Source organism: Hydractinia symbiolongicarpus, chromosome 10 (genome assembly GCF_029227915.1).
Source record: "Hydractinia symbiolongicarpus strain clone_291-10 chromosome 10, HSymV2.1, whole genome shotgun sequence".
In the NCBI taxonomy this organism is placed as follows: Eukaryota; Metazoa; Cnidaria; class Hydrozoa; order Anthoathecata; family Hydractiniidae; genus Hydractinia; species Hydractinia symbiolongicarpus.
The window spans coordinates 22,719,679-22,735,827 of NC_079884.1; the positions used below are offsets into that span (position 1 = coordinate 22,719,679).

General features: G+C 34.3%; 3 protein-coding genes across 3 annotated transcripts in view; 2 read left to right on the forward strand and 1 right to left on the reverse strand.

The window, feature by feature from the left end:
* The window catches only part of LOC130612360 (nucleolar and coiled-body phosphoprotein 1-like), a 114,573-nt gene that overhangs the window by 40,427 nt on the left and 57,997 nt on the right, over nucleotides 1–16,149 (reverse strand). The gene's annotated exons all lie outside the window — the stretch shown is intronic.
* Nucleotides 8,451–10,059, forward strand: LOC130612362 (uncharacterized). Its single transcript, XM_057433667.1, has 3 exons — nucleotides 8,451–8,692; nucleotides 8,835–9,034; nucleotides 9,182–10,059. The coding sequence occupies exons 1-3, from the start codon at nucleotides 8,485–8,487 to the stop codon at nucleotides 10,046–10,048; spliced, it is 1,275 nt and encodes a 424-aa protein (XP_057289650.1). The 5' UTR covers nucleotides 8,451–8,484; the 3' UTR covers nucleotides 10,049–10,059.
* Nucleotides 11,065–15,041, forward strand: LOC130612365 (uncharacterized). The gene is made up of 3 exons (XM_057433669.1): nucleotides 11,065–11,288; nucleotides 11,431–11,630; nucleotides 11,778–15,041. Exons 1-3 carry the CDS (start codon nucleotides 11,081–11,083, stop codon nucleotides 12,579–12,581), a joined length of 1,212 nt encoding a protein of 403 aa, XP_057289652.1. The 5' UTR covers nucleotides 11,065–11,080; the 3' UTR covers nucleotides 12,582–15,041.

Genomic DNA, 16,149 nt, shown 5'->3' on the forward strand with positions numbered 1-16,149 from the left:
ATTTCAAAAACGAAACTCACGTGCGGTAAAAACATTTTCTGTATAAATTTTGTTAAAATGTAGTTGAACTTTTCGAATGAATTTTGTTTTATTTAAGCCACGTGGATAAAGATTTTTTGTAGTTTGAAAACGAAGCATACTTTTGCGTATTTGCTAGTGATGACCTGAAAAAAAAACAATAGATTTATAAAAATGACAGTATAGTCATGCATACTATTTTGGACATGTAGAAAAGGAAGTTAAGATTGAGAGAGTCGCCATACGTAGACGCTGGATCATCGTGTTTGGAATTCACGATTCAAAACGGCCCCCACTTTTCTACCACAAAATGAAAGCGCAACAAAGATTATCCTAGGCAGTTTTTTGCCGTCGCAAAATGAAACCCCGCCAGCAATTGTGACGGCAATTGCCAATTGCCGACACTAATTTCAAGGGCTGATACTTAATTTGCCACTTCAAAAGGACACTTTTTGTCAAGTCGAAAAAAACACTGTCTTAATAATATCCATAATATAGTAATACCAACTAATAAATAACTTGTGTCTTTATATGATTCCATTTAAAAAATTCGAATGAATGAAGGGCAACACAGATAAATAAATGTTAATAAAGTTTTATCTGAAGAAATTGTGCTGACAAAATATGCTATGATTTTAACTTAGTAGTTTTTCTTGGATGGTTACTCAAACTTAAGATTTGTGTTTCTGTAAATATCTTTATATTAATACACAAATTTTTATTAAAAAGAATAAAACTACTTGTGATTTAGTTTATTATTTCATAATATCCTGTACGGTAAAGACTAGATTAAGCGCCAGTGGTTATATTTTGGAAGTCAAAGGGGGGAGGGGGGTATTCAGAGATTGTCCCAGTCAACATACTGCTACAACGGAAAATAAAAGATTTGCTAAAATCCTAAAAGACTTCAGAAAAACAAGAATTTGTTGACATTGAAGTAATAGAAATAATAGTAAAAGGATGAAAAACATTTCCTTGCCACATAAATGTAATAGATAACTTAGAATACTGCTTTTATTAGAAAATTTGATAAGTGCCCCTTCTAATCATAGAAAGAAGTCGTTTATTCCAGGAGTGGAGGGCTTAATTGAGTCTTTAAGGTATATAATAATTCAAACAAAAAATTTCGCTAGAATAAGTTTATAACCAAGCTGTTTGAAGAAAAGGGAAGATGATATGGCAGTGAATTGAGTGTCAAAGAGTAAATAATTTTAGATAGAAAATTATAAATGATCCTACAGTAAAGCATTGTTTTAACTATTCTATTTCTGACATTAAAGTACTTAGTTTAAACTTTAATTATATATTAACTTTTTTTTATTACTTCATGTGTTTACTTATCAATTTCTATGGAAACCCATCACACAATTAATTGCCCGATAAAACCGAATGACTACGGACAATCCTTCATTTTTTTTTCTAATACTACCAACACTAAAATCAAATGAATACAGACAAACTTTTAAACTATTTTCTAATATTACATTTACACTTAAGCTTTATACATATTTAAAGATATTTTCTAGATTCAAATGAAAACATACCGAATTGAAAAGTGAACTTTTTTTCTCGTTTTTATCTGTTTACATGTACCTAAGCATATAAATTTAATTATCACCTTTATAATATACTAAAGTTATTAAGATAAATTACATTTTTGTCTGTTAACATTAGAAAATTTGTATGAATTTAAGTAATTATTATGGATGATTTAACAAATTCAGAAAGAACATTTTTGAAAATATTTTTTTGTCATTTTCATGCTGAATCTGTGCAATCCATGTAACCTTCTAATTTTAGTGAATCTGGATAAATGTGCTCAAGTGTATAAGTAGTATTAATATGCTGAATATCAAATAGGAAAAAAACCTACATTAGGCGACAACCCTTGACAAAAATTAGTTAAAAGGAGGGCAGAATTTTAAGATAGTAGCCACAGCCAATTAAGGATGTTGTTTTTATCTAAGTAACATCCACTCTGAACCTGTCAATATTGACAGTGGAGTAAGTATTTCAGATTATAGGTTATCTGTTCAAGTTCACAATCTTAAAAAGTTTGATGTGGTCAGCACATCTAAAATTTTCTAGTTTTGGAATGACACCAGTAGTGAAAGTTCTTTAGCAATTTTTTGTTTGGGCAGAAAAAATGGCACAGCAAACTAAATAATTTCAATGCAAGATACAGGATAGTAAAATAATGAAACTTGCCTCATATCAATTTTTACTATATATGCTAAAAAATACACTTCCTTAGGCTCATTAAAACAAAACACTTTTTAAACATTTCAGAAGCCTCAGGATTGACTGCTTGTAAACATTGGCTTTTAAAAATATATTTACATTGTAAGCTAATCTCTCATGAAAATAAAAACAATTTCTTGGAAATTTGTTTATGAATCTACTTTTTTTCAAAAAATATTAATCAGTATTTTAAAAGGTAAGATTTTGGACTTAGAAGTTTTGCTAATTATACTAATTATGCATGACATGATAAATTTGATTATAGTGCGAGGTGCTGTATTGGCAAGGCCTAGTTTGATTTGGAATAGGTTTACATAAATATTATGAATTTACTCTGATTATCTTTTACATCAACAATTGTTTATCATCAGCAAACTTATGATGTCATAATTTCACTATCAAAATTTTTAAGTCCCATATCCTGTGAACCAATAAAGACTTTTTTTAAAAAATAAAATAATAATTTTGGATTCTCTCTCATACGACATATACTTGTTTTTTCAGAGGAGGTAAGATTTAACTTTCACTTTTATTTATTCTGCTTTAGGCTTAGTGTTATTTAAACTTCCTTTGCTTTAACAAATTTTGAAGCTCTTTTATACAACCTCACCTTGTTTTCAACTTTCACTTTTATGTACTCCGCTTTAAACTTGGTGTTTATTTAACTTTTTTTTTGCTGTAGCTACCTTTTTTTGCTGTAGCTACCTTCTGTATCTCTAGCTACCTTCTGTATCTCTAGCTACCTTCTGTATCTCTAGCTACCTACTATTTCATGTTGTCTTTTAAGTCTAGCAAAAAAGTTAACTATTAAATTGGTGGTGATATTATTGTGCGAATTGAAAAGTTTGAGATATATATATGTTTTAGAAAACCCTGGAATTGATTTTTAATGTCAAATATTTTGGAAAGTCCTTTGATAATAAGGTTACAATAGTATTGTGAAAATTCTATTTAAAATCAGAGTAAATATTCTTGTTCATCCAATAGTTAAGTTATGTGTTGGCGTAAACAACTGGCTAACTCTGTAGAACAACCATGTTTTTGGTACTGGAAGGAAAAATGAACTAGGATTTAAATTCTTAAAAAATACACATTCTTACCTGGTAACACAAAAGCGGATTGATAAAACAACAAATGATTGAATATGGATGAAACCTGTTACACCCATGCAAAGTTCTCATAATTTTTTTCTTTTGTGAAATTTTAATCACAATCTGGTCGAATTTCAAGTGGTAACTTCCCTATGTACTTTTACACAGGGAAATTCCATTTTTTGATTTGTGTGATTTATTTAACTACCTGATTGCTGGAATTTAAGATTTTTTTAAACATTTAAAGTGTTTGGTTTAGTTATTGTCTGTATTTATTCAATATTTGTTTGCTTTTTTTTCATTACCTTTTTTTTACTCCATCTCTATACAGTATCTATAAGTATCTCCAAAATAGTTAGGGAAGTTATTGTCAGGTTTCTATGTTGCTTTTTGGGGGGTTTTAGCAAATTTTGAACTCCATCTATATTTAAGCAAGGCAATAAGTCACGATATTTGTTTGGTTGTGATATAGAAGCTCTTAAAGCATCCCCATATTTTCAATTTTTACTCTGAGTTGGAAAATTAAGATGCGCTTGGAAAGACTAAACAAGCACGTTCTCTTGTTTTCAGAATTTGAATGTTAGATATGAAGTGATATGTACCCTAAAGGGTTCTAAGATTAGAAAATATCGAAGGTTTTTGTTGTTATTTTAAGGTTTTGGTCTTTAAAGTCAAACAAACACTTTATGACTTGGTAATTTATGCAAACATATCCAAAAAAATAATATTGGTATAATACACCTCTTTACAGTTTAATTTGTTCGCTCATTTTCTGTATTAAAAAAGAAAGTAAACAATGAGGCTTTGATTATAAACATGATGAATATTTCTCATTTTTTTGACGACAAAAAGTATGTTATAGCCAGTAACCTCACTTACAACATATGTCAAGGAATTATAACTTTCCTGTTCGCAATTTTTCACAATAAATTTATTTAACTTTTCTCACCCTTAAACCCTTCTTAATTCATATCAGGTTTCTTCCTTCCCTCAACTTCTTATAAGAGTATTATAACAAAAGAATGATCTATTTAAGCAATGGTTAACTGAAACTGTGAACTTGTGTATATTTTCTGACCTTATCAAAATTCAAAGGACTAATCTTTTTTATTTTTCTTCTGCATAAGTGGAATTTTCCACAGGCCTATGACTGAAAATACTCAATGTAATGCATATTTGTCTACATTAAATAAATTTTAAAGCAACAGGGAAATTCCCCATGTACTACTTGTATTCTGTTTCCTGGGATACCAACTTCTCTTTATACATCAAGCAATATGTTCATTTGATGTTAATAAGGTCCCTTAGCCTTGTTTGATTTTTTTCTTCAACCGGTTTAAACATGGGAAAGAAAACTTGGTTTGTGAAACCTTGTGAAAACAAGGTGAGACTTTCTATGAAAATATGCATCGCTAGCAATTTGGATGTTTTAATAACAATGCATTCCTTTAAATAACGCGGCAATCCTGGAAATAGTTGTTATTATTTTATCTAAACAAAAAGGAACTAAAACAACTTCATTTCAGTACGGTCAAACTTTGGTATGTATTTAATTATGACCATTAATTTAGTGCCACCTTTATCTACAACAGCAAGATATTCATAGCATACAACTTCACCAAGCATACAAAATGTTTTAAAGATAGGAACGTGAGATATTTTCGAGAAAGATGTTTACGGGATATGCAAATTAAAACAGCAGAAAGTGTAACATTTTGTAGAAGCCAAATTTAGCTAACAATGTATGAACGCCCATACGCCCAGGCATATGGGCGTTCATTTGAGTTAAAAAAGAACACTTTTTTATATCAATGTAGTTTATAAGAACGCTTAGGCTGGAATTTTGCCAATATTAATCTCAATATTATTAAAAACATTCTTGGCCTAAACTTTCTCATAGGTTATAGGAAAAAAAATAATGTTATCATTCTCGGCTTAACTTCCGTTTTCCATGCTAGCATGGGTTGGACAGGATATATCCATTCTGATCTAGACTGTGTTAGATCTAAACTCAACTTCCTCTGTATCAAGTCTGTCCTTATAACCTCCTACCCAGTCTTTTTCGGTCTGCCTCTGGGCTTTGCCCCAGGAACTATCAAGTCTCTACACTTTCTTACCCAATTATCCTCCTCCATTCTTTCCAAGTGCCTCAGCCAATTCAATCTTCTTATCTGGATAACATCTTTAATTCTACGGAGACTTAGCCTGCTTCTTAACTCATCTGAACTCTTTCTGTCTCTCAGACTGGTATTACACATCCACCTAACCATTCTCATATCATTCCTTTCTAAACGGTCAAGATCTTCCTGCTTCACTGCCCATGTCTCACTACCGGACAACATAACACTTCTTACACAGGCCTCATGCAACCTACCTTTTACCTCAATTGACAGGACTCTGCTAGTCTACGAATGAAGTAACTCTCTGAACTTTTTCCAAGCAGAACCTATCCTGCAAGTAACACTTCTTCCAACACCCCCTTCACTGCCCAACATATCACCTAAGTAACAGAAGTTCTCAACTATCTCTAACGAGCAACTGTTGTACATCATTAAAGCTGGAAATACTTCATTCTCTATAATCTCACCTTTGCAACGCTTGCATACAAACTGAATTTCAGCTCTTAACCTTCCATTAATACTACTGCACTTCTTATGTACCCAATGCTTGCAAGTCTGACAAAAATTAAGTTACTACCAACCCCTTTCCTGCAAACTCCACAAGGCCACTTTCCAACTACAAGGTCACACTTGGCTGCAATGCTACTAATCATGACTTTAGACTTTGCTGTGTTTACCTTTAGCCCTTTCTCTTCTAGTCCTTTCTTCCACTTCTCAAACTTATCAACTAATTCTTCCATCGACTCTGCTATGAGAACCAAATCATCTGCATACAATAACTCCCATGGACAACCTGTTCTGAACTCCATCGACAGCGCTTCTAAGACTAGAACAAACAACAAAGGACTAAGTACAGAACCCTGATGTACACCAACATTTACACTAAATTCATCACTAAGTGAACCGTTAATCCTGACACGTCTTCTAGCATTGCTGTACATAGACTGTTCCATCGTAATTAGCAACTCATCCACGCCTAATTTTCTCATAGCCCACCAAATAACTTTACGTGGCACTCTATCAAAAGCTTTCTCTAAATCTACAAAGGCAAAATAGAGATTCTTTCTCTTTCCTAAATACTTTTCCTGAAGCTGTCTGAGTAAAAATATTGCATCTGTAGTGCCACGCCCTGGAACAAAACCAAATTGCATCTTATCTATATCAATTCTTTCTCTAAGTAACTTATCAATCACTCTTTCAATAACTTTCATTACTTGATCAACCAACTTCAAACCTCTATAGTTACCCCTTTCTAATGCATCACCCTTGCCCTTGAAACAATTCACTATTACACTCGACTGCCACTCACTCGGAATAGCACCATCCTTTATAATCTGGTTAGCAAGACTTGTAATAAGCTCAACTCCAATATATCCAGATGCTTTCACCATCTCTGCAACAATACCTGATACTCCTGCAGCCTTGCCAATCTTCAATTTCCTAATAGCCTCCACTACCCATTCTGTCTTGATCTGCATAGCTGGCCCTTCTACAACATCATCATCCGACAAATTATCCTCGTCCCAATCAAACTCAGTGTTAAGGAACCTCTGATAATGATTCTTCCAAGCTACCCTTTTCTCCTCCTCTGTGCTAGCCAAAACACCTTCATCATTACGTATACACTTCTCACCTACAACATCTTGATTAGTCTTTTTCATTTGCTTTGCTATCTTGAATACCTCATTGCGCTGGTCTTCCCTTCTTAACACAAATCTGTTTCTCTCTACTTCTGATTTTGCCTTATACACTGCTGTACGAGCACGACGCTTAGCTTCTAAGTAAAATTTTTACTACCACCTGACTTCCACTCTTTCCAAAGTTTCCTCTTTTCCTTTATACACTGGTCAACCTCATTATTCCACCACCAGGTCTGTCTATGTCTAGCTGGTCCTTTCGTCCACCCACAGGTATCATCAGTAGCTTCTAGAAGACAATTCTTCAAAGTATTCCAAGTACTTTCAACATCACTATCACATTAACCATTGTGGGCTAACTGCTGAACTTTTGCACTAAATTGTCTTGCTACAATCTCTTCCTTCAGCCTCCAGACTTTTCGACGGGGCCTGTACTTTCCCTTGGCTTCTTTAACACTCTTCAAGATAATATCACAAACCAGCAATTCACGTCCTTCACCACTTTCTTGTCTGACTTTCTAACCAGGAAGTAATCTATCTGTGTCTTACAACCACCTGACTCATATGTTATCAGCCTACTCTGTCTCTTACTGAATGATGTGTTGCAAACCACCATGTCCGTTGCCACTCCAAACTCAAGCAATCTCTCCCCTTCCTTATTTCTGCTCCCAAATCCATAGCCTCCATGCACACCTCTATAACCTTCAGATGACTTCCCAACATGACCATTAAAGTCGCCGACCGCCATGACAAGTTCAGTGTCTCCAAACTTTGATGTGACTGCTATTAACTCATCATAAAACTTATCTTTATCTTCCTCACTGAGTCCACACTGTGGAGTATAAACTGACAGAAAAGTGACAATCCTATTACCAATCAAAAACTTTATCACTATAATACGACTATTAACACGCATAACATCTATTACTTTTTCTACCCACTTCTCTGCAACGAATATGCCAACTCCTCCATATCCATCACTGTTAGCCTGGAATTAATGAGAAACAACAATCTCCTGACGTTTTTTCTTCTTTTGACGCTAATATGGTGAAGATTTTCTACCTAAATCTGTTTCTTTCAATCCTAAATTATACTTTCATCATCCTGTAAATTGGACTATGTATTTTCTTATTTTTCCTGAAGAACACAAATAAGACCAACCAAGGCTGGAAATATGTTAAAAAAACCACACCCAGTCTCAATTGCGATTTAGAAACTAAGGAGGGACTAACATCCACTTTTGTCAAATATAAAACTCTCTGTACATTGATTCAGCAATAGGTCCTCGAAGTAAGAATGCAATTGATATAAAGATCTCTTTTTAGTAGCTTAATTGTTGTTCCTGTTTATTATAAACCCGTTTTGTTTAGATCTAATATGACCAAGAAAATATTTATTAACTCTAAGAAGAAGTATGATGGACTGTCGTTCCTGACTCAGGATATCAAGATTAGGAAAATATTTGATATTAAAACGTTAATCGAGAAGCTAAGAAAGTTTGTGTCACAAAAACAATGGGTTCCGAAAGGTCCGCTTTATGATTCGCCACGATCGTATGCAGAATGTAAAGTTTTAGTTTTACTAGGTGAGTCTTTACTTATCTTTCCTTAAGCTAGCTCGTTCTTGCTTTTAACTTCAATTTTGTTACCAGTCAGATGTAATTATGTAAGAATTTTAACTCTGGGTGCAAAACATTAGATTGTGATTTTCTGGTTGATTTTTTTCAGGACATATTCCAAAGGGTCTCCATGAATCGGAGGTGTTCATAAATTTTGTGAATCAGCTTCTCAAAGAAAATTGGATTTTTTACATTGTTAATGATGGTAGTAGTGAAACATTCAATGTGAAAGACTTTGCACCAATTTGCTTGTCAACGGGTGGCATGTATTTCTCTTTTCGTGGAAAAAGCAAGAAAAAAATTAAAACCGTAAGATCATCTGTTTGTTCTTTAGATGCTTTAAGGTAAACTAATTTCGCATCCAACATTTAAGAAGCGTTCCATATCATCTAGTTAGTTTGTTACGAGAATACCATCCTGATTTGTTAGCTGTTAAAGTAAGTATTTTCTTTCTAGTTGGTGGAAGAAATGTTTAAAACGAGTGATAAGATCCACCGTGGCAAAGGTCATGTTGTTGACAAATTAAAGATCTTCTTGGAAAGTCAACCTGCTGACAAGTGGATTCCGTTTAACAAGATTTGGGAGTGGAAAAGTGAGATTGTTGTTCATAATGTCTCCTGCAACGACGGTCAATTAGGTCAACCAAATCAACAAAGTGAGGAAAATAGTAGTTCTCAAGAATCAGGTGTTGAAATGTCTTTAGATGAAGCTTCTGCGTCATCGGCCCCCAACTCAGAAGCCCACTCACAAGAAACAAGTGCACGCCCGTCCAGTCAATTGGTAGCGTTGAGAAACTCTGCGTTAATATCGTCAATATCTGGCCACGTTCAGCGTATTCCAGAAAGAATACCGTCGGAAAGTAGCGAAGCGTTACTTGAAAACCCTTCTGAGAACTTATGTATTCAGAGGTTATGTTACTCGTTACGTAGTCTGGCAATCAACACAGGTGAACCTGTAATAAGTCCTGCAAGTACACATGAAACAGAACCCGTTTTGTTTGGCATGCGATTGAGATGGCCATCTGAAAGTATTGACTCTAGCTTAAGAACACCTAGCGAAAGCATTGATTGCACGTCCAGAAGACAGGCTACGGAAAGTATTGACTCAGGCTACTCCAGCCAGATATCGAGGGACCTACCACCTGACTTCCACTCTTTCCAAAGTTTCCTCTTTTCCTTTATACACTGGTCAACCTCATTATTCCACCACCAGGTCTGTCTATGTCTAGCTGGTCCTTTCGTCCACCCACAGGTATCATCAGTAGCTTCTAGAAGACAATTCTTCAAAGTATTCCAAGTACTTTCAACATCACTATCACATTAACCATTGTGGGCTAACTGCTGAACTTTTGCACTAAATTGTCTTGCTACAATCTCTTCCTTCAGCCTCCAGACTTTTCGACGGGGCCTGTACTTTCCCTTGGCTTCTTTAACACTCTTCAAGATAATATCACAAACCAGCAATTCACGTCCTTCACCACTTTCTTGTCTGACTTTCTAACCAGGAAGTAATCTATCTGTGTCTTACAACCACCTGACTCATATGTTATCAGCCTACTCTGTCTCTTACTGAATGATGTGTTGCAAACCACCATGTCCGTTGCCACTCCAAACTCAAGCAATCTCTCCCCTTCCTTATTTCTGCTCCCAAATCCATAGCCTCCATGCACACCTCTATAACCTTCAGATGACTTCCCAACATGACCATTAAAGTCGCCGACCGCCATGACAAGTTCAGTGTCTCCAAACTTTGATGTGACTGCTATTAACTCATCATAAAACTTATCTTTATCTTCCTCACTGAGTCCACACTGTGGAGTATAAACTGACAGAAAAGTGACAATCCTATTACCAATCAAAAACTTTATCACTATAATACGACTATTAACACGCATAACATCTATTACTTTTTCTACCCACTTCTCTGCAACGAATATGCCAACTCCTCCATATCCATCACTGTTAGCCTGGAATTAATGAGAAACAACAATCTCCTGACGTTTTTTCTTCTTTTGACGCTAATATGGTGAAGATTTTCTACCTAAATCTGTTTCTTTCAATCCTAAATTATACTTTCATCATCCTGTAAATTGGACTATGTATTTTCTTATTTTTCCTGAAGAACACAAATAAGACCAACCAAGGCTGGAAATATGTTAAAAAAACCACACCCAGTCTCAATTGCGATTTAGAAACTAAGGAGGGACTAACATCCACTTTTGTCAAATATAAAACTCTCTGTACATTGATTCAGCAATAGGTCCTCGAAGTAAGAATGCAATTGATATAAAGATCTCTTTTTAGTAGCTTAATTGTTGTTCCTGTTTATTATAAACCCGTTTTGTTTAGATCTAATATGACCAAGAAAATATTTATTAACTCTAAGAAGAAGTATGATGGACTGTCGTTCCTGACTCAGGATATCAAGATTAGGAAAATATTTGATATTAAAACGTTAATCGAGAAGCTAAGAAAGTTTGTGTCACAAAAACAATGGGTTCCGAAAGGTCCGCTTTATGATTCGCCACGATCGTATGCAGAATGTAAAGTTTTAGTTTTACTAGGTGAGTCTTTACTTATCTTTCCTTAAGCTAGCTCGTTCTTGCTTTTAACTTCAATTTTGTTACCAGTCAGATGTAATTATGTAAGAATTTTAACTCTGGGTGCAAAACATTAGATTGTGATTTTCTGGTTGATTTTTTTCAGGACATATTCCAAAGGGTCTCCATGAATCGGAGGTGTTCATAAATTTTGTGAATCAGCTTCTCAAAGAAAATTGGATTTTTTACATTGTTAATGATGGTAGTAGTGAAACATTCAATGTGAAAGACTTTGCACCAATTTGCTTGTCAACGGGTGGCATGTATTTCTCTTTTCGTGGAAAAAGCAAGAAAAAAATTAAAACCGTAAGATCATCTGTTTGTTCTTTAGATGCTTTAAGGTAAACTAATTTCGCATCCAACATTTAAGAAGCGTTCCATATCATCTAGTTAGTTTGTTACGAGAATACCATCCTGATTTGTTAGCTGTTAAAGTAAGTATTTTCTTTCTAGTTGGTGGAAGAAATGTTTAAAACGAGTGATAAGATCCACCGTGGCAAAGGTCATGTTGTTGACAAATTAAAGATCTTCTTGGAAAGTCAACCTGCTGACAAGTGGATTCCGTTTAACAAGATTTGGGAGTGGAAAAGTGAGATTGTTGTTCATAATGTCTCCTGCAACGACGGTCAATTAGGTCAACCAAATCAACAAAGTGAGGAAAATAGTAGTTCTCAAGAATCAGGTGTTGAAATGTCTTTAGATGAAGCTTCTGCGTCATCGGCCCCCAACTCAGAAGCCCACTCACAAGAAACAAGTGCACGCCCGTCCAGTCAATTGGTAGCGTTGAGAAACTCTGCGTTAATATCGTCAATATCTGGCCACGTTCAGCGTATTCCAGAAAGAATACCGTCGGAAAGTAGCGAAGCGTTACTTGAAAACCCTTCTGAGAACTTATGTATTCAGAGGTTATGTTACTCGTTACGTAGTCTGGCAATCAACACAGGTGAACCTGTAATAAGTCCTGCAAGTACACATGAAACAGAACCCGTTTTGTTTGGCATGCGATTGAGATGGCCATCTGAAAGTATTGACTCTAGCTTAAGAACACCTAGCGAAAGCATTGATTGCACGTCCAGAAGACAGGCTACGGAAAGTATTGACTCAGGCTACTCCAGCCAGATATCGAGGGAGAGCTTGGATCTCAGCTTTAGAAGATTACCCCTCTCTTCTGAACCCAGAGAGCATTCCATGCCGGTTGAAACCACTGATTATACCCTGGATATTTCTCTCAACTTGGCAGAAGTGTTCATTAACTAAACAAGAGAAGATGAAGAGTAAAAAAGAAAGCCGAGTTTGTTTTGTTAACAGGTATGCAGAGAATGACTAAGTAAAAAGTTTATGCGGGGAAAGTTCTATACTGCATCCAATGCGATATAACATCGTGACGTCGAATTCCGACGTTTTATCGTGACGTTAAATGCCGATATTTCATCAACACGTTAAATCTCCTTATGTCTAAGTTGTCTTTTCTTAACCTCGACTTTGTTTTAAAAGAATTTATACATCTGTTATTGATGTAATGTACCACCGTTTTACTTGGTACCAAGGAACTCAACACAACATTAAACGTTATGAATGCTGTCAACAGAAATAAATAGTTAGCTATTAACGTGACAACATATAAGTATGCAAATTGGTGAGATATAACTATTTTGTTCGTAGTACCGCTTGTTTTTATCTGGTGTTTTAATTTTTTATACATAAAGTCTTGTTCATAGAATGCTACAAGGTAGCACATCGAGTTATAAATGGCATTTTTTCGACAGCCTTACCGATTCAATTTAACGTCACGTCGGCCATTTTTGTCGTTTTGACATGTCATTTGCCTACCTGCTTTGTTAATACGTTGACATTCAAGTTGACAATTGCCGAGTGAATTAAAGAAGCTGGATTACGAGTCACGCGATTTTTTGACCAAGTCAATTTGAATAATTTTTTAAACTATAATTTGCAATATTTGACATATCTTGGAGACGATTAAATATTATTTCAGATGGCTGTAAAACTCACTCTTCGTCAGCTCTCTCGAAATCTAAAAGAATCTTAAAAAGATTTCATCCCACTATGATTCTTATATATTTTTAAATTTCAGAGCTTTTCAGTCTAGTAGATTCTAATAGAGAGAAATTTTTTAAATAAATTCGATAACAAATATTTTTTATGCTACATATAAAACGGGTAATATACTACACACTGCGAAGAAACATGCGCGTGTAGTCGCAGAAAAATAGTCGATTCCCGCGTTTTATGTATGCAGTTTAATTTTTTTAGTGCATAGTACAGTCTGTCCACGGGTTAGCGAGTTTTACGAAATTTTATGTGCTTTAACCTTAAGAACAATTTTAAATTGTAAAATTGATAAAGTATAAATGCATTTTAGTACGTTTGATATTTTATATTTTTATGTCAATGATTTTTATTTTAGTCATCAGGCATATAAGAAGAAAAAATCTTTACGCATAAAAATTTTCAAAAGGCTCTGTTTTTAAACTGCTTCATCCTTAACCTGTTGGAGATTTTAAAAATTCTCGAGAAAAACTTCTGGAAAGTTGAAAGAAATATCGGGGAAAACATTGTTTCTAAATTTAATTTTTGTTAAATGGTACAAAATGATATTGGTTTATATTATAGAGCTTAAAAAGTTGGTTAACAAGTCTCTATATGTTTAAAAAAGCTCTTTTCGTTCTCAAGATATTCACATTTAAAGAATTTCAAATTTAATTATACTGCATAAATTATGATGTCAAATTTAAGTAATAGCAAATTTTGACATTTTCTGTCATCAGTAATTTTAGACCTGTTAAGGATGTGCATTCAAACTTTATCAATGGATAGATTTTATAAGGTGAATTGATTAACATAAAATTCTTTGCCAAAAAAAACTCGTTTGCTCGTACCAGGCCTCTTAATTTTTTGCTTTAAAAAAATTTAAAAAGACTAGTTAACCAACTTTTTAAGCTCTATAATATATGTCCAACATCATTTTATACCTTGGGGTTCTCTTTAGGGTTTTATTTTTTTAGTCATCAAGTCATGGCAAATGTTTGCAGGTTCTTTCTTCTTTTTCTTATAAAAAGTTCTGTTTTTGTCTATACTAGCGCGCTTCTAAAAAAATGATATATTCTTAGAATTTACTTCTTCAGAATGAGTGGCTCACCTGCTAATTATTTAGCTTGGAAACGAAAACAAGTCTGTATCCTTGGATTTTTCTAGTATCAGGTAACATTGTGACTTTGTACCTTACCAATAAAAATAATAACTAATTTTAACACAGTAAATAATGTTTTGTACCGGTGACAATCTTTCCCGCCTTTTTTTGACGAGTAATTTTTTTCGCTAATTTTTTGTTCACTTTTTTTTTAAGTTGATTTTCGGATTATATTTTAAGTAGAGATTTTTTGTTCGCATATATTTCACATTCTATAGATTCAATAAGTGTATTCTAAAATTAGTCGTAAAAAGTCACCGCGATGGTGTTATTTGTCGCTAAAATTCGACTAATTTTTTCACCTACTAAATTTTTACCAACCTTTTTTGCCGACTTTTTTTGTCGGCGTTTATTACCGACAAGGCAAAATTTTTATATCCAGCAGTAAAGATTTAGCAATTTGTTATAAATTCAAATTATATAATAAATGGAATGCAATTTGTGAAGTATTTTGAATAGAATATACTGTAAAATTATTTTTCAATGTAATAAACATTTCGTTACATAAATTTTGTGTTAATATATATTGCCCTATTTAAAGAAGAATAGTCAACAAGAACCTCTTCCCAGGGCTCCTAGCCTTTTTACCATCAAGGCCGGCGGCGAAGTGCTTTTAGCCATCAAGTAAGCGCTAGCGGCTTTGTAGGCAACAAACCCTGAAGACGAGGACAACAGGGTACTATATCAGAAGCTCGTTTCTTTTTTTTTATATAAAAGTATATTCCTTTCTTGGAAAATATTGACTCTTTTTTTATGACAACATTAATTTTTTGTTCGTATTTAACTTGTTGAAATCTCAATGACATCAAAAGAGTCGTGAGAAATTTAGTCACTTAACCCGTCTAACCAATAACTATAAAACAAAGAAAAAATCTTCCCTTAAGTTTTCGCGGTTTAGGCATCAAGTAAGCACTAGCGGCTTTGGCATAGGTAACAACCCTGGGGACGAGGATGTCCTTTTCGCGATATGATAATTTCTTAAGAAATATTTAAACTGGCATAATCACGCTTACTATAAACTCCGCAACTGACATTGCCTAACAATCCACGTGACGCCACTCTCGTCCCTAGGTTTTTTGTCTTTTTGATATGAGAGAAGTCAGCGAAAAATACCCTGGTATCGTTGAGCGCTTTTGGCCAATATATGGCCAGATTATGCAAACACATCGTACGTAATATAATAATTTATTCAAAAATAATGGCGGGCGCATATTATGTTTTAGCAACAGAAAAAGTAAACACGTTGAAATATAGTGAAATACGATTTCACTTTTAGAGAGGGGGAGAAGCACCCCCTTCCCCCGGCCTATCGTAGCTTCCACAAAGCCAGCACAGCACGTTACCAATGCTATTAGCGAACTTCACGCGCTCTCTACCTGGCCTGCGTGCACGCTTTGCAATCAACGTTTTTTGTGAAAAAAAATGTCCCCAAACATTCAACGAAAGTTTCATTATCCGTAAAATTCGTGAAGATGTGAAAAAAACTAAGCTATATTTTCATATAACATGCACATTGTTTGCGTCTAGTAGCTCACTAATACAAGAAACTGTATCTTTTAATATAGTAATGTAGTACATTAAACACGCAGTAAATAAATTGCATTAAAACTTGTTTAA

Coding starts and splice junctions, on each gene's coding strand:
- LOC130612362 (XM_057433667.1), top strand. CDS start 8,485: ATGACCAAGAAAATATTTATTAACTCTAAGAAGAAGTATGATGGACTG. Junction 8,693..8,834: donor TAAAGTTTTAGTTTTACTAG/GTGAGTCTTTAC, acceptor GATTTTTTTCAG/GACATATTCCAAAGGGTCTC. Junction 9,035..9,181: donor GCAAGAAAAAAATTAAAACC/GTAAGATCATCT, acceptor TTTTCTTTCTAG/TTGGTGGAAGAAATGTTTAA.
- LOC130612365 (XM_057433669.1), top strand. CDS start 11,081: ATGACCAAGAAAATATTTATTAACTCTAAGAAGAAGTATGATGGACTG. Junction 11,289..11,430: donor TAAAGTTTTAGTTTTACTAG/GTGAGTCTTTAC, acceptor GATTTTTTTCAG/GACATATTCCAAAGGGTCTC. Junction 11,631..11,777: donor GCAAGAAAAAAATTAAAACC/GTAAGATCATCT, acceptor TTTTCTTTCTAG/TTGGTGGAAGAAATGTTTAA.